Source organism: Nilaparvata lugens, chromosome 3 (assembly GCF_014356525.2).
Source record: "Nilaparvata lugens isolate BPH chromosome 3, ASM1435652v1, whole genome shotgun sequence".
NCBI classification, from domain to species: domain Eukaryota; kingdom Metazoa; phylum Arthropoda; class Insecta; order Hemiptera; family Delphacidae; genus Nilaparvata; species Nilaparvata lugens.
In genome coordinates, this window is record NC_052506.1 from 19,234,919 (window position 1) to 19,253,968 (window position 19,050).

Below are 19,050 nucleotides of genomic sequence, written 5' to 3' on the forward strand. Positions count from 1 at the left end.
ATAGATATTTTAAACAAGAATGAACAGTTACATTACATAAGGAGTAATCCTAGTTGATATTACAGATATATCAGTATCTGCTAACCTATATAGAAGGCAGTGACAAGGCGATGGCATAAAGGCCCATGTTTGATGAATTTGAGGTTATAATTTCTTCAATTTGTGACATTTGTGTTTAAACTTACAATATTTTACATTTCTACTAGTAAGAAAAAATGTAATCAATCTAGATTTTATCGCAATTTGATTGATCATTTCGGATTTTGGTTCAATTAATAAAGACATTGTGGTTCAATAGTTGAATTTTGTCAATCTGTCAAATGAAATGTTTATTCAGTAGGTCTATCAATATTTGATAAAATAATTTCCTTAATCATGGTTGGGAACATGAAAAAAGGTAATGTTATTGTATTTTAATTATTATTTCGGTTATAAAAATGTAGGGAATTCATTTTATATTAATCAATATTATTAATTATTTCATAAATAGTAATTATTTTTGGAAATTCAGGCTATATATATGAATACTTCATGAGTAGTTTTGTTTACCCAATGCAATTAAAAACAAAGTTAGCAGGGTGCTTTCCTATTGAAGAAAACATTTATTAATATTGGCTTCTGTAGGCCTATGGTAAATATAAATTCTTCTTCTTTCTCTCGATCCCCTTCTGCCTCACAGCGTAAAGTGGTTTGAAGATTCCTCAGCCCAGCGTCTCCACTCCTCACGATCCTCAGCCAATCTTTTCATCTGCTGCCAGTTTTTACCCCTAGCAGCCCCCATTCTTTCGACATGGTTTTCAAACTTTATTCTTGGTCGTCCTCTATGCCTCACTCCAATAGGTTTCATTTCCCATATTTGTTTGACCTTTCTCTCGTTTGTCATCCTTGCTACATGCCCGAACCATTTCAACTGCCTTTCTTACATTTTGCCAACCAGAGGTTCAATCTCCACTTCCTGCCTTATGACTTCGTTCCTTATCCTGTCTCTTCTTGTTTTTCCCACAATCTTTCTAAGGAATTTCATTTCAGATACTCTGATTTTCTGGACTTGCCTTTCAACAACTGGCCAGCTTTCTGTGCCTTAGAGGATAGTAGGTACATACACTGCTTGATATATTCTCTTCTTCGCCGTTTTACTGACTTCTCTTTCACCCAATAGAGTATTATTTATTGAATAAAATATGTTATTGGCTTTTTTGATTCTATTCAGAACTTCACTGTCAATCCTTCCATCTCTCCTTATTTTGACTCCCAAGTAATCATATTCATCTACTTGTTTCATTTGTTTTCCTTCCAGAAAAACTCTTCAAATATAAATATTCCACCAATATAACAGTTGTCTGTTTCAATATATTGATATTAACAAGCTAAGTTTACTTAGGCTGCTATAGCATCTGTTAGATACTTTGATAAGCTTAGTTGAAAATGATAGTTTTTATAAGCCTATTTTCAAGCGCTTCAATACCTTAAATATAAAGTTTCAGGCCTATTACCACGACCTTTATTAAATGTGTTACATTTAGCCTCTTTCTAGTTATAATATTATCAATGCATATTGAGCACAAACACTCCTTACCATATTTTACAACAACAAAAAGTTAAATAAAAGTGATTCACCACTCTATTGTGTTATCAAATTATCGATGAATATTATTTTGAACAGAACCCCTCCTTAACATAACTTCTCCCATAACAACGAAAAGTTTAAATGGACAGTAATATTCATAACTTTTAATGGAATCAAGTTAGTAATATTGAATAATTTATTTTAAATGATGATGGTTTTACTAAATTAGTCAAGCTAGGATTAGTAATATACAGTATATAAACCTTATTGTTATAAGGTGTTTCTTCTTCTTCTTCTATGGCCCTTCTATTAGCGCAAATCGTGCCTGGCCTCTTCAATCTTGCCTCTCCAACCATCTCGATCCCTTGCCCTCGCCCTCCAATTTCTCACATGAAGTATATCTCTTGCATCCTTTGAGACTCCATCCATCCATGTCAGCCACGGTTTTCCCACTGGCCTCTTTCTTCCTGATTGACCTACATACATTTTTTTGGAGGGTCCTTATGTCTGGCATGCGCTCTATAAAACCTGCCCATTGCAAGCGTTTCAAACTAATGTACATTGATAGGGGTGGCTTCTAGAGTTGCGCCAACTCGGCATTGCTCCTTATTCGCCAAAATCCTTCCTTACATATAGCTCCATATGTTCTTCGTAGCACTCTTCTTTCCCAGCGATCCAGAGTGTTTGTAGCCCTACATGTTAGTGCCCACACCTCACTTCCATAGCTTACTACAGTACGGACTATGGTTTTATAAAGTCTGACCTTGGTTTTCTGTGGACATTCTGGATTTGAATATTTTCAGCAGAGAGAAGAGAGTGCGGTTTGCCATGCTTAATCTTTTCTGTACTTGTTTCATATCATCATTATCATCTGCCACATTAGGTGAAGTCACTCACAGTTTCAAATCTGTAATCACCCTCTATGAAGTGTTGTCCCAATCTATTTTGCTGACGTCTGCTTTGTTTCATAAACTTGGTCTTCACGTTATTGACTTTCAAACCCAAGTTCTGCGATTGCCTCTTCCAGTTACTTAAACTCTTCACTGACCGCAGCTACTGATCTTCCCGCCAGGTCCAAATCATCTGTGACATAACCAAGGATCTGCTGCGTTTGGTTCATCAGAGTGTCATTGTTATCAATCTGCGTCCCTCTTACTACTATTTCCAGTGCTAGGTTGAAAAGCACTGGTGCCAGACCATCTCCCTATTTCAATCCCTGCATGATTCCGAATTTGTCTGTGAGTTCCCTATTTATCTTCACTTGGCAGGCTGTATCCTTCATGGTTGCTTTGACAAGTCTAACCAGCTTTATGGGTGTAGCCTACCCTGATCAAGCATTACTGAGTACTGCCTTTCTCTATTGATATTATCATAGGCCTGTTTAAAATCTATGTATAAGTGGTAGACATCTATGTTGTACACCCAGAACTTCTCTGCCATTTGTCGGCTCACAAACATTTGACTAATCTGTGGTTGACCTTCCTGCTCTAAAGCCAGCCTGGTATTCACCAATCACTCTCTCAGCATATGGTTCTATTTTTTCTTTCAAGATTGATGTGAACACCTTGTATGCAGTTGACAGGAGATTTATGTCTCTATAGTTTCTAGGTTCAAGCAGGTCTCCTGTTTTATAGATGGGGCATATGATACTCATTTTTCATTCTTCTGGTAGGGTTTCTGTTCTCCACACCATATTAATGAGTTGAAGCAGACTGTGCGCAAATTCATCCCCTCCATGTCTAATTAATTCTCCAGGCACTCCATCTATCCCCGGTGTTTTATCTTGATTTTTGTTATGGCCTTGCTGACATCATCAATTATGGGAGTTTCCATTTGTTCTTCCTGGTTTTCAAGCCTTGGATGTGTTACTATGTTTATCTAAGTGTCTGGATTGAGCAGAAAGGAGGATTTCTATTTCTCCAATATTGCCTCTCTGTTTCCTATAAGCTTCCCCTCTACATCTTTACATAACCTAGTTCCTAGAGTGTCAATAACTCCAACCCCTGTCTACCATGCTTCCTGGATGACCAGCACCTTCAACCTGTACTGCTGCGTGCATTGTGCTAGCTCCTTCAATACTCCTATATAACCTTCAAACATTCCATGTTCCTAATAAGAAAACAAAGATATTGTCAAATTTCACTAAAAATGTATTAAAAACTTTAAAACAGAACCATGGTTTCACGTAGTTAACCAACGCATCATCAGCTGTACTGAGGAATGAGGATACAGAAACATTCTTAACCTAATCTTAGTAGTCTAGAGCTCCTAAATAATTGGGTGGCAATAACTAAAGTAATCAAAGTAATGAATATTATACATGATATCAAAATATATACACCTTTGTAATTATTTTCTAAGTGAAATTAAATTTTCTTCTAAACTACTGGATGTATTAGAGGCCATTGAAATCCACAAATTGGAAAAAGATAACTCAGTCACAAGTCTGAATGAACAAACCGATTTTGTAAATTGTAGTATAAGTAGAATAGTTGAAAACCACCTATAAGTTAAGATTTACAGTTGCTTAACAATATCCTACAAATTTTAAATTTGGAGAGCTTTAACTTCAGTTTATCATCCCATTATAGTCAAGAATAATCTTTCACTGATTAGAAGATGATACAATAGTAGTATTTTTGTTCTTTTCATAAACTAGTTTAGAATAATCATGTTTGAATTTTTCCCAATAGTAATTATTGGCCTGTATAGAGTATAATATACAGTATTTTGTTCAAGTATAATGAGCACCAACACATTTCAACATCAATTTCATGAGACTTAATTTAGGTTTTGGCTGGAGCCCAACTTTATATTTTATTTCCAATATTTCTGCTCATTGTAGGTTAGTTTGAATAGTGTCACGTTATTCTTTATATTTAAATAACGATTAGCCTCCTGCTTGGCATCAGTCGGTAAAGCATGAGATTTGATATAATTAGGTCGTGGTTTTCTAATAGTATTCAGTCTTAAAAAATCTTGATAGGCCTAGATATGGGCTTCTCCTATAACTCTTGTAATTCAATAATAATAAATATATATAAATATGATACTTATACTATAGTGTTGAGGAATAAAAAATAAATTGCACACCATGAACGTTTCATACATATATTAAACAAATAATGCAAAAAATAGATCGAGGCAAAAAATATATAAAGAGCGATAAAAAATATAATATAAAAATAGAACAATAATTGAAGTCAGTAAAATATCACAGGCTAAATTTTATATTCTAGATTTATGGCACGAATCATTACCATGTGCCTTTATCTTAAAATCATATGCATTCTTTTGCATGTAGCTGCGATATGCGCTTGCTAATACTTGTCGACTTGGACAACTCAATTAAAAGTGTGTGCTTTAAGATCAGCTTGATAAATTAGCTACTAATAATCCAAATATATATATATTAAAATCTCTAGTACTAGTAGATTTCTTGTATCGAATATATATTTTATCTCAGGGTGCAAGATTCGGCACCTGACGGAATAGGTAGAGCCATTCATCTAGTGAATTAGAGCTATAATAAATTATCGCAAATTGTATTGCAAAAAATTAAATATCATATGCATATGTTTTAATAGCCTAGATTTTGTACTTCTTTGATTTAATAGAAATTTCTGAAATATTGATCTATATTTTTCTTTCAATGAATACCTTTAATACTAATTTTACTTGCGCAAGTATTACTCTTATTAATTTCTTATTTATAATAAAAACCCTTTCGGCGAGCTAGCTTTGATCATCAGATTAATTCGAAGCACTAGGGCGCCCATCACTAATTCAAATTTATCACTCACGTGTCGAAAATCTTCTTGTAAGCCGCCGATGTCGATCCAACTCCATGTGGTCCGGGAATATGGTAGCCGGAATCGTCTCCTCCAAGGGGTATAAATTTAATAAAAATGAAAATGACTTCTGCTTCACAATAGCATCACGAAGTCTTTTAAGAAATTTAATAATTTGATTTAACTTTAACTTTTACAAAATCATTAGTAAGGTACTACGCTCTAAAATATTTGGGGTCCTCTTATGGTGGCATTTGGCTGGCGAGTGCTGGTTCTCCTTTCTCAAGTTTTACAGATCCTATTTCCGACTTTCAAATTAGCATAAAATTTAAATATCTTAGTCCTCCGCCATTTAGGTTCAAATAGATCTTACAAAAAATACCAAAATATTACTTAGATTGTATGATTAATAATTTCTTTGCTTTCGAGCCATATCGATAACATAGACTATACAACAATTCAACATAGATTCCGAACATTTATAGAAATATATATAAATATTTTTGAATTGGCCTACAATTGCCGCCTATTAACTGCTATTGTGCTATTGGTGCATGCAAATTTTATTCGGTATTCATGCGCCTGGTACCTCTTATTTCCTGAATACATTAAATTATTTTTATCATTGAAATTTGTGTTAAACCTTTATTTTGCTGTAATTTTTAAAGGTTTGAAATATAACCTTTCAAGTAAATTTTTTCTCAAATAGCCTATAGATTGTCAAGCCAAATACCAAAGACATGATAGACAGTCTCCAAGTCAGAGACAGAGTAACAGACCAGCTGTATAGAGTGGTCATAAAAAAAAATTATCCCCTTTTACTAAAAGAAAATTTAATTTCACCTAGAAAATAATTACAAAGGTGTATATATTTTGATATCATGTATAATATTCATTACTTTGATTACTTTAGTTATTGCCACCCAATTAAGAATGTTTCTGTATCCTCATTCCTCAGTACAGCTGATGATGCGTTGGTTAACTAAGTGAAACCATGGTTCTGTTTTAAAGTTTTTAATAAATTTTTAGTGAAATTTGACAATATCTTTGTTTTCTTATTATGGAGAGATTTCACAACATCACCATCAATTCTACTAATTTTATTCCATGTTCCCATAATCAAGTCCAAGTTCTTTTTCCAAAATTGTTTTCGTAGTGTTCAGTCCACTTTCCGAGGCATTTTTTGAGGTTTCGTAACAAGCTGCTTTTTACAGGGTGGGGAGGTTGGCCGTGGGGCATAACCTGGAGGGCCAGGTAATTTTTTCAGGTATTCTTCCTTAGCCTTTTAAAAACCAATGTCAAGCTACAAGGCAGCAGCCAATTTGCTGTTAGGGTTTTATTCCCTTAGCCTTTGAAGTTCCATTGAACTCCATCTGCAAGGCAGCAGTTATGTTGCTGGTTTTGGTCCACCCCGGGTATTTGATTTCCCCGGTACCCCCTATATCTAGGAGGCATCCCCCTATCCGCCACCTGGGGAGGCACCCGCTAGGAGACCAGCTATTCCCACGGGATAAGGTGTTTCTACCTTTCTATAACTTAGTTACCCCATATTGTGCTCTCTCATTTATTTTTAAATGTGCCCCAATAATTGATAAGTGTTGAGTGATTCAAGAACATTCATTTGACTCAATTTCATATTTCTCATTTCAACAGATATGGTTTCAAAAATGAGCAAGGAGCAGCGGACAATTGCTGCTATTGCAGAAATAATTCAAGAGCTACTAAACGCTCAACGAGATGGAAAGGATGTCAATCTGAATAGTTTGAAAACAAAGGTGTCGTCCAAGTATGCCCTGGACACGACTCCCCGGTTAGTCGACATCATTGCGGCCGTCCCAATTGAGTCCAGGAAAACTCTCTATCCAAAATTGAAAGCTAAGCCGATCCGGACTGCCAGTGGAGTAAGTGATTTTTTTGTCTTTTCCACTATATTTGCTAATATTATTGTATCACTTTTTTCCAATTCATAATTCTGTACCTCAGAGCTAGAGGAGCCTAAGTCCATTTTTTGACAAAATGATGTATTCAGTGGGTCTTGATCAGTTTTTCGAACTCTATAGACTCAAGATAACGTAAGTCCTCTGCAGTGGATTTCAAGATAGCCAGAGCTGAAAGAGCGTAAGTCTAGTAAGCATTAAAACTGAAACAACGTGAGTCCAATAATTCACAAGTAAGTGTAATGCTGATTCGACTTATACTCTTTTAGCCCCGGCTGGGAGTGTGATACTTTTTGGGCTCTCCTTTGAAATCAGCCATTTGAGACTTACGCCCTTCTAACTCTGAGGTACAGAATTTAAAAACAAAACAAATTTTTCTAGTTTATATGCTATTTTCAACTTTAAACTTGGGCCTAGCTCTATGTAACTTGCATGTATTATTATCAAAAATTAAACTACAATTGAATTTCATTCATTTATTCATAGGCACTAGATACAATCCAGTTGAAAACAACAGGCATTTGCCCGAAACTGCTTCTAACCTTAATTTTTTTTTAAATAGTTCAGAGGCTATGTAGAGTTCATGATTTGATTTACACACAATTCAAGTCCAAAAAAATATATCAACTAGAATCTTACAAAATTTTACCACTGTAAACAATCCACAGGGGTTAACCTGTTCTGCAGGAGTATCAATATTTTAGAAGAGTTATACAGTGATTTCTATTAACTTATAAGGATTTTTTGCCTGTATTACAAGACCTGTAGTCCTAAATTAGAAAGCTCCATGAAGGTTTCACAAGTATCGATTATTCAGTTAGGATATTTACTATAGTATAGATTTGTAAATATAAAGTCTAAAAATATGCAATAAGCAGTTCAAGAGGTGAAGAAAATATTATTGTTCGTAGACCGTGTTTCAACGAAATGCAATAATTCATAAAGAAACTTGAACTATTCATCTTGACTTTTGCAACTGCAACTGATATCAGGGACATCCATGTGCATTACTCTGCTGCGGTATGTTAATGTGTTGATGACACCATCTTGGCATGCCAGTATGAAACCCTCAGTCTCAGATTTTAGGGCTGCTGATTTCAGAAATTTGTACGAGCTGTTATTATTATATTTCTGTTAAAAGCAAGGTGTTGCTATGGCCTAAGCAGGGCCAATCCAAAGTGTGTTCTAGAAAAGAACTATAGATTGGCCATGGCCTGAGGAAACTCCATGAAAACTTGTTTCGAATATCTATCAGATGTAGGAAATAATTTATGCGGTATTAAATTGTAGCATAGATGATGAAATAGTTTTTGTGGTTTGCCATTAACTTGACTTTGATATTTGATTGCAGATTGCAGTTGTAGCTGTGATGTGCAAGCCACATAGGTGTCCTCACATCAATATGACAGGCAACATCTGTGTCTACTGCCCGGGAGGGCCGGATTCTGATTTCGAGTATTCCACCCAGTCGTACACCGGCTATGAGCCAACCTCAATGAGGGCAATCAGGGCTCGATATAATCCCTATTTACAAACCAGGCACAGAGTCGAACAGGTAAAATTTCTACTGAATTATGAATCTGTTCACTCTCAACTCTGTTGTTACCAAATCAAATGGAAAATTTGCATATTAAGAAGGCAAAATAATAATAAGAATAGAGAAATGTACATTCTTTCAAATTTCCTTATTGCAAAAAATAGAGATGCTAAAATTGATAGTTGAAACTTGATAGTGATACCATTTTGATGTGCTACGATGAAATTTCTGCAAGCCGTTATCAATAGTTATCTATAGTTATATATGACAAATTCGAATTCTGAAATAATTCTACCTAACTTTAGCAAAAGAATTACGAACCAAGAGTACCGTTCTTGAATTATTTAGCTTTATTAGTAATTGTTCCAAAGTTCGTTTTAAAACGTGTATCCTTGTTAGTTTTGCCCAGTTTGTCATCAATTATCTTAATATTATTAAGAATACTTGTTAATTCTTCTATCTTACTCAAATTTCGTATTTATTTCTAACGGTTCAAACCATCACAATATTATAGTCCGTACAAAATAACTTTTGACTGTGGAGGGGCTTGCGCAGCAGAGAAAGCATACAGCGGTAGGGATACAGAGGTGCGATGTTTCCGTTATGAACCGGCCAGCGTTCTCTAACTTCTAGTGACTGTTCATTTGCTCATGCTACACATGCGAAGTTTTCTCTCTGAAAACAGTCAGACGACTGAGACTAATCGACAAATTGGAAACTGCGCTTCTACCTATGACTCTATTCATCACTGTAATTGGCTGATCTCCCTCCATTTCTCTGTGCCGCAAGTCAAAAGTAATTTTGTACAGACTATAGTGTGGTGGTGGAACAGTTCTCAATATTGCCCGTAATATGATTTTCATTCTTCAAAATATCTTTATCCATCAATTTATCTTTCCTTGTGTAGCTGAAGCAGCTGGGCCACAGTGTGGACAAAGTGGAGTTCATCGTTATGGGTGGAACGTTCATGTCTCTACCTGAAGACTACAGGGACTATTTCATCAGGAACCTGCACGATGCATTGTCTGGCCACACTAGTAACAATGTCGATGAAGCTGTCAAGTAAGCATGTCTAGATATACTCTTCACTTTCATTAACGGTACCGTAGGCAAGGAAAGTACCACTTTCCAAAAAATCAAGAAACCTTGATTTAACGTCCAAAAACGTTCTTTTCAATTATTGGTCTGTTATGTGTGAATGCGCGATATCCCAATCTCAAAACAAAACTCACAGTGGCTGTCACTGGTTTTTAAAAAAGATTTTAACAAATAGCAATAAGCGGATGTCCCTTTGACAATGATAATCTATTGTTGTATTTCTTGACACCTAATTTAGCGTGTTATTCAATTTTGTTTTGAAGATTGTGGCAACGAATATGCTCTGCATAGTTTGCTTGTATTTTCTGCTGGTCAAAACAGATTCAAAAGTTCATTCAATAGAATATTTGTTGAATCAAATGAAATAGAAAATACAATATTATTACTGCATAGTAGTATGAATATCAATTTATAAATCAGTAACATAAGGACATAATCATAGAATGATTAGGTATGAAGAAGAAGGCTTAGCTTGTATTCCTAAATTTTGATTTAAAACGTTCAAAAAAGGTTAACTTATGTTTCTTTGGCACATATATTTTTGATCCAAAAATAATGTATTCCAAATTTAGAATATAATGGTCCTGAGTTCGTTCTGAAAATCATCATCTTATCCATTATAGTAATTGATTAAAAACTTGGAAAAGTATTGAATAAACTAATTATAATATTACGCCAATTTCTATGTCATTTGCTTACAGCTAAGGTAAACGTTTCCATATAATAGCGTTCCCATATGAAATATAATATTTGCAAACAAAAATTATTTAAAACTTGAAACTCATTGAAATAAATTAATATTGATGCAATACTTGCAAACACTGTATTATTTGACGCTAGCGGTAGAACATGCATGCACATATACAGTACATTGACTTACATTGTTGTGTCATTACAGCTATGATCACAGCGAAACACTTGAATAAAGTTTTTTGAGGTTAGATTTTTGTTTATTTTTTTTCCCTTGGTGCTCTATTTGAGGTTATATTTTTTCTATCATCATAATTTGTAACTTTCCAGTAGTTCATTTATTGTTATTGAATGTTTATTTTTTGTTAGAAGCCACTCGCTGATGACAACTGTGATCAACAATGTAAGTCGACTGTGTATATGTGCATGCATGTTCCAACAATGTAAGTCGACTATGTATGTGCATGCATGTTCCAACAATGTAAGTCGACTGTGTATGTGCATGCATATTTCAACGTTAGTGGCTAGCCATAAAATACAATATTTAAGGATGTTTGAGTACATTTTTTGTGAACAATAACATATTGTAACTTGATACGATATTGTGGTAGATAGATAGATGATTGTCTTATCACACTTTAATGGCCGGTTTCCGAGCTCGGGATTTAGGTAATTTCTAGACTTTAAACAACTGGAGTCAGAAAATTGGCTTTCCGAAACGGGGCGTAGTCCCTGCTGTTTAAAGTCTAGAACTTACCTAAATCCCGAGCTCGGAAACCGGCCCTGGAATATTACAAGTGTTGTGGGGAAGTTGAAGCAATAAGAGCCCCCTCTTGCACGTAACCCAAATATGAAGTAGATAATATTGTATTGTTTTGTGCTTAGATACTCGGAGAAAAGCAAGGTGAAGTGTATTGGCATCACGATCGAGACGCGGCCGGACTACTGCCTGAAGCGACACCTGGCGGACATGCTGCGTTACGGCTGCACGCGACTCGAGATCGGAGTGCAGTCGGTCTACGAGGACGTGGCTCGTGACACGAATCGCGGCCACACCGTGCGTGCCGTCTGCGAGTCGTTCGCACTCGCCAAGGAGGCCGGATTCAAAGTGGTCACGCACATGATGCCCGATCTGCCCAATGTCGACTATGAACGCGACATCGAACAGTTCACGGTCAGTTTAACCCATCATTCATGATCCTTACTTCCTGGAGAGCCAGTGATTTTTTTAAAAGGTCACGTAACAGTTCAAGTAAGTGTTGGGAAAAAGAGGAGATTCATTTCGATTGATCGAAGATTTTTCATAAGATGTTGCTTTGTGCAGGATTTATAGAAAGATTTGGGCACCTCATCTACCGGGTGCGGCAGAAAAACTTCGTTCAGCTGATGTCGTAGAAGAGCAAATTTGGTCTCGTCAGAGAGGTCAGACCATAGAGTTTTCTTCCCGACATGTTCAGTCGCCATCATGCATTGGAACAATGAGAAGCGTGCATTTGCCGTTGAGACTTTTTTCGAGCAAATGTTCTGTGATCACAACCCAGTGCGTATCCCGAAATCGCTTTAATTTAACCCCTTTGGCTACTGTCCCGGACCGGAAATCGATATTGTTACTTGAATCACTACATTCAGACAAACTGCAAGTGCGACAAGACGAAGAACTGAAGTCCCTCTGCCCATTAGGTCGCCTGAGAACAATGAGGCAGTGAAAGTTTCAATGTTGCGATCACCTCAGCGTTCTCCGCGCAAACATGCGCCTGCTCATATGTAACTGATTTGAATTGTATTCAGAAGGAAAAAATAAATTGAATTGAATGCTGGTAGGAGTCATGACAAACGCCAGAAATCGGTTTACTCAGTGTATGGAGAATAGGGGACGTCATCTACCTGATTTGATATTCAAAACTGATTGAAACAAAACTTAAATATGTGTCTACATCACAAATTATAAATACCAACTTTCTGATCCACATAAAGAGATTTATTTACTTGAAAAAAGGAAGTTTCGCTGCCGCACTCTGTATAAGGTAGATTTTGTGCTAAAATGTCAGTTACGGTATTGAGTTTGAGGAAGACTAGAAAAGGCAAAATGAAAACAAAATTCTTCATGGTAATTTTAAAAAATTAAGATTTAAGAAAAATTACCAAACTTTGAAAAAGGTGGAGGATATCATTATGGTGTTGTATACGAAAATAAATAAAATTCTACTCATTCTTCATTATTAAATATATGTCAACAGAATAAAGAGTTTTTGAATGTTTAGTAGCTTCCAAGCTCAGTAACTCAATTTTTAAATGTTTAGAAACCTTCAAGAGTGTAGTCATGGTTTGTTCTACGAAAAAGAAGTAACTTTTTGGTTTATTTTATGTTCAATGTTAACAAATATGTACTGTATATTAAAATTGTCTTTATAAATAATGAGAAAGCGTGGGACAGCAATGGGTTGAAGGAGGATTTTTTTTATTTCAGTCTTTGCCTTTTTCGAAATATATTTTGATTTTGAGTTCTCTTTACTGAATTCAGCTTACCTAGACTTTTAATGCAGCATTGGTTCCTATATTCAAGTGTAGGAATGAAATCATACAATAAGTAATTGCATAATTGTCAGGTTTTTCCAGAAACAGACTTACCTATCTCACCTAGAAGGAATGAAATCACACAGTAAATAATTGCATCACTTTTCAGAAACAATATTACATTGAGTTCATTGAGCATCTTCATGGATTCAAGAGCAAATGAATAACTGCTTATTCAAACCATGTTTGCCTTGTAGGAGTTCTTCTACAATCCAGCCTTCCGGCCGGATGGGCTGAAAATCTACCCGACGCTTGTGATCCGAGGCACGGGTCTGTACGAGCTGTGGAAGACTAAGCGCTACCAGAGCTACCCGCCCAGCACCCTCGTCAACCTGATAGCGCAGATACTTGCCTTGGTCCCACCCTGGACGCGGGTCTACCGTGTGCAGCGCGATATTCCCATGCCGCTAGTCACGTGAGTAGTTCAATCACTAATTGTTGCCTTTGATCAAGGTTCATAAATTCATTTATTGTACAGAACACTCAATATAATTATGACCGGAGGAAAACTAGGCTGAACCTGTACCATTCCTCAAATTGTGTCACTTGTCAAGGGAGTAGACTTCCATAAGTCTTTAATGTATTTATGAATATTTGAATGGATGCCTTTCATCGATGTTAATGGATTCCCACGCTTATACGTGAATAGATTTTAAGGGACTTAATTTTAATAGACTTAAGGGAGTAGACTTCCATAAGTCTTTGATGAATTTATGAATATTTGAATGCATGCATTTCATCGATGTTAATGGATTGTCACGCTTATACGTGAATAGATTTCAACACAATGCATCCATTGCTAAATAATTTGAACCATAAGTTTGAACAATAAAAGTTTGGACCATGAAATCTAGAAATGGGTTATTGAATGTGTTCCTTAAAAATGGTTTACCTTAATGATGTCATTCTTACCAAACGAGTGTTCTAACTCCTATAAGCAGATCTATTGCAATGTTATTGTAAACAGATTACTAGATGCGAAATGACGGCAGAGAAGCTCATAACCCAGGTTCAAACATTTGTGTGAACTCTACCGTCTTCTTTTATGTAACTTTTTTGAATCTATACTGTGCAAATGGCCACTTACTTTGTTTTAATTTGTTGTCATCTTATTCAGAACTTCAGCCCAAGCACTTTTATAAAAAATCCAACAGCTTCACTTTCGATTTCACTTAATTGTTTTGTCCTATTGTATCAAAATAGGAATAAAACATGTAGGCATGTACAGTAACAATTACATTTGTTTTTGCGCAAGCTGCTCAATAATGATAATAATTTGAATTGTCATCAATAATTTCACAATTTCCATTAGTTTATTATTTTAGATTATGCAAGTTTTAAACTTCATCACCTAATTCCGATTTGAATTTAATGTGTATATCTTTTGTACTACTATTTATCATCTAGTGACGTAATTAATATACATGTTTTTGGCTTCAGATCGGGTGTTGAGCATGGCAATCTGAGAGAATTAGCGTTAGCTCGCATGAAGGAAATGGGCACGGATTGTAAGGACGTACGCACAAGAGAGGTTGGCATTCAGGAAATCCACCACAAAGTTCGTCCTTATGAGGTTTGTATGCAGTTAAAGACATTGTTTTGTATTGGTGATCTTTGAAAAACGCTGCCACTGTACAATTGATGAAGTTCAAGGCTCAGCTTGTGAATTATTTTTTCATATTAAACGTTTTTGACCGAGCGAAGTGAGGTCTGAGATTCAAGTCGACGGTTTTGCATTTCTCTTTATGTTTATATGTTTATATTTATGTTCCGCATTTACAGCGAAACGCAGCAATAGATTTTCATGAAATTTAACATATACATACGGTTTTTTTTTTAATTTTGCATTTTAAGGATAATACAAAAGGAAAAGGAGTCTCCTTTGAACGCCAATATTACCGTAAAAATCAGACTTTAGAATTATTCATCATAAATCAGCTGTCTAGTGGACTATAATACTACCCGTTCAAAAACATCGAACATCTTGAAAATGTATCTTCCCATCAACGTTAGTAGACAGTTGTCTACTAAAGGTAGGCGCACACAGATCGTCATCGGACGGACGGCACGCATCGGACGATTAGATTTGATGCATTGTTTTCAATTGGAGTGCGCATACCTATACGATTAAGTATGCGCACTCCAATTGAAAACAATGCAGCAAATCTAATCGTCCGATGCGTGCCGTCCGTCCGATGACGATCTGTGTGTGCCTACCTTTAGTAGACAACTGTCTACTAACGTTGATGGGAAGATACATTTTCAAGATGCTCGATGTTTTTGAACGGGTAGTATTATAGTCCACTAGACAGCTGATTTATGATGAATAATTCTAAAGTCTGATCGTCCGAAGACGATCTGTGTACGCCTACCTTAACTTTGTCTTTCCATAAGCTGAGGCCATCATTCTAGTTTGGAGTTATTGATAGAAAACATTTTTTTACATCTTTATTTTTTAATCTGATGATTAATATTGCAACAAATATTGTTGAAAAGAAATTGATTTCTAAAATCATGAAAAGTGAGAAATTAAGTTTGTAGGAAATCAACATTATGGTAGTTTATTTTAACACACCGATTTTTCGCCAACACGACAACACAGAATATTCTCTGATGGGTTGATTGGATTGGCGTATCGACGGCAGCCAGACCTGGTAACAGCGCTCACACTCACATTCCGGGACGACACGTCACGATACGATAGGACAGAAAGCTCTATGTTTATTTAGGATTTTTTCTAGACATTTCAAATTGATGAATTATTTATTAATTTTTGAGAAAACATAACAACAGGTCAATGTAACTTACTGAGCGCGAGGTCTACTGTTCACAGAACTACTAGTAGTAATAATTCAGTTTACCTGGTTAAAAATTCTCTGAGTACTAAGTACTGGTTCTTTGAGTTTTGGTTTTCAAATATTGTTAGTTATGCTGTATAATATTGAAAAACATACCATTCCACTTAATACTGTAACTTGGAATTACGTTTTTAAAAATATAAGTTTTTTGATGCTTTAAGTATTCTATACCACAGAAGAGTTTGTGTGTAGAGAGGGTTCCTTTGTGAGATTTTTCTTCTTTTTTTGTAATACTGTATGTATTATACATTTTTGACAATTCCTATTCTCTGATTAGAGTCTCTGGGAATCTTTAAAAACAAACAAACGTATATAATCATAATCTGCCTATGAAAACAGTTATTCTTGTTCTGTATTCTTTGGTTTTTCAGTGGCTGATTATTTTTCGAAGATACTTATCTATTTCTGTTATTTCAAATTAAAAAAATTGAAGAACTATATTGTTGTTGATTTTCAGGTGGAATTTATTAGAAGAGATTATACCGCAAATGGTGGTTGGGAAACCTTCCTTTCCTATGAAGATCCTGAACAAGATATTCTTATAGGATTATTGAGACTAAGGAAATGTTCTGAAGACACATTCAGGTTAGTAATCATTGAAAAATTAATTTTCCATCTCAGCGGCATTTAACACCTATAAATTTAAATACTGTTTGTAAAATTATCGTAGCAAAACTACTACTCCATAAATATTATGCTGTTGAAATTATTAAGCTTTCAAATGTTTTTTTTCGGCTTTCTAACAACATTACCAAATAAGAAATAGTTATCACTTATATTTTTTCGTTAAGGCTACTCTTGAATAGAAATAAAAATCCCCTTTTACGTACCCTTTCTTTAAAATTGTTTATTTACAAAATGTTTCGGCCATGATGCAGTTATCAAGTATAATAAGTATAGGCCTATTATCAAGTTTTCATTTATTTTATTCAATAATTACTTGATAATGGCATCATGGCCGAAACATGTCGTAAATAAACAATTTAAAAAAGGGTACTAAGCCTCTTTTTATTTCTAGTTTTCACTTGTATGCTCAAGGAATAGTTTCGGATCAGAAATATGAAGTGCGTAACATACACATAAACTTTTGGACTTTCACTTTCTTTAAAGAGAGATAGTGAAGCTAAGTTCAGATTATGATAATAATTATTATAGATCATTGTATTGATGAATAAATGATTGATTGTTGTGTTGATGTTATTGTAGGCCTGAATTGAAAGGACAGGTGTCAATAGTGCGCGAGCTGCACGTGTATGGCAGTGTGGTGCCTGTGAGGGCGCGAGATCCCTCCAAGTTCCAACACCAGGGCTTCGGAATGCTGCTCATGGAAGAAGCCGAGAGGATAGCCAGAGATGAGCATGGCTCCAACAAGATTGCTGTTATATCAGGTAATCTATTACATGATTTTCTACTTTTTAATTATTTTCATAGGGATATTTGATAGTTCTTCAATTTGATGGACTAGACTCTGCTTGAATCAGTACAAATAATAGAATATTTTGATAAGGTGGCGGCAAATTTAAACAATGCACCTTTAGTGCATTGGGTTTTAATTGAATTCGTTGAATTTTAATTTATTTATTCTTTAGTTGATTATAATACTAGCAGGTAACCCGTGCTCCGCAAGGATCTATTTTAAAACTTGGCAAATTGAAAACTTGACGTAATGAAATTTTTAAGAATTGAAGATAGGCCTATAACCATCCTCGGTTAATTAAGAATCTATATGCAAAATTTTCAAGTTAATCAGTCCAGTAGCTCAGACGTAACGATGCGTCAAACATAATTTTCCTATCCCGTACGTGTACGGGTCTAAGCCAGTTCTTTACTTTATAGATAACCTAAAAATGTGCACTATATTTTTCAAAATTGTGTAGGAAATAGTATGCTTGTTTTTTCTCCCACTACTTATTTTTGTCATAAGATGAAGTGAATAAATATTTGATTGTTCAAGTGGAAGAGAGGCTCTTATTGCCTAAACTTCGCTCACGTTGTGAAAATAAAGGAATTTATCTTCATTCAATCATACAAGGAATCTCTTACTACATTATTTGGGAGTGTAAGTGCCGTTTGCACAGTTCCAGTTTAAATTGAATTTCATTTTAAACTGGATTAAATCCATATCAAGTCTTGTTATTTATTATGTGCTTCATTTCAGTTTAAGCCACCAGCTGATTGAATTCAGTTTAAACTTTGACTGTGCAAACTGCCCTGAATGTAACGCTTTGTGAATTCATTTATGCATCAAAACAATCACAAATCATAATGTAGATATAAATCATAATGTAGACTGGGCGAGAGCAACAGGCCCAGCCCAAAATATTGCTCTCCTCCCAAATTTTATAAATAGTAAAATTTCCTAAGATGATGATGGTGTTATTTTCACTGCTAAGATTTTGAGTCAAATTATTGGTCCAAAATGAATAAACTAGGAATTTTGAATTTCAGGATGAAGTACTGAATTAGAGACTAATATCAAAGTAACTTAATTGATTTGATTGGACGGTGAGGTGGTCTTTGAAAATTACTGTGGGCGTCCGTAACAAAAGTTGTTGATTGAGCTTCTTAGTAAGAGCTGGGATGACTTAAAGTAGATTTTTAAAATAATCTTTAGAACTTTTATGAACTGTTTGTGCTCAGTTTTTTCATACTTGGGTAATTTTGTTTGTTCACAGGTGTTGGTACACGTAATTACTACCGTAAAATGGGATATGAATTGGATGGCCCCTACATGTCAAAGTCGTTGATTTGAAACGGTCAATAAAATAGAGTCATAGATGTTTCAGTCACGAGAAAAAGCTCGGTCCTCAGGCCGCTGCAGTTCCAAGCGGTTTTTCATGGCTGAACCATCTGTATCATAATTTGATTGCTGAAGAGTGAAGATTTTATGTAAATTGTTACTTAGTAATACAATTTATGAGTGAGAACCTAATTTTTCTTACGCTCCTGATATATCTTGACAGTTGACCAGACTGATGCATAGAATTAAACATGGATG

General features: G+C 35.2%; 1 protein-coding gene across 1 annotated transcript; it reads left to right on the plus strand.

The window, feature by feature from the left end:
• Positions 1–85: 85 nt before the first annotated feature.
• LOC111059902 (elongator complex protein 3) lies at positions 86–18,984 on the plus strand. The gene is made up of 10 exons (XM_039423213.1): positions 86–397; positions 7,012–7,259; positions 8,647–8,850; positions 9,740–9,894; positions 11,506–11,794; positions 13,392–13,609; positions 14,635–14,767; positions 16,510–16,637; positions 17,259–17,440; positions 18,728–18,984. The coding sequence occupies exons 1-10, from the start codon at positions 376–378 to the stop codon at positions 18,802–18,804; spliced, it is 1,656 nt and encodes a 551-aa protein (XP_039279147.1). The 5' UTR covers positions 86–375; the 3' UTR covers positions 18,805–18,984.
• Positions 18,985–19,050: the final 66 nt, after the last annotated feature.

Excerpts from the sequence above, each read along its gene's own strand:
- LOC111059902 (XM_039423213.1), top strand. The coding sequence starts at position 376 with ATGGTTGGGAACATGAAAAAAG. Across the intron at positions 11,795-13,391 it reads GCGACATCGAACAGTTCACG|GAGTTCTTCTACAATCCAGC; the intron begins GTCAGTTTAACC and ends TTTGCCTTGTAG. Across the intron at positions 14,768-16,509 it reads ACAAAGTTCGTCCTTATGAG|GTGGAATTTATTAGAAGAGA; the intron begins GTTTGTATGCAG and ends GTTGATTTTCAG.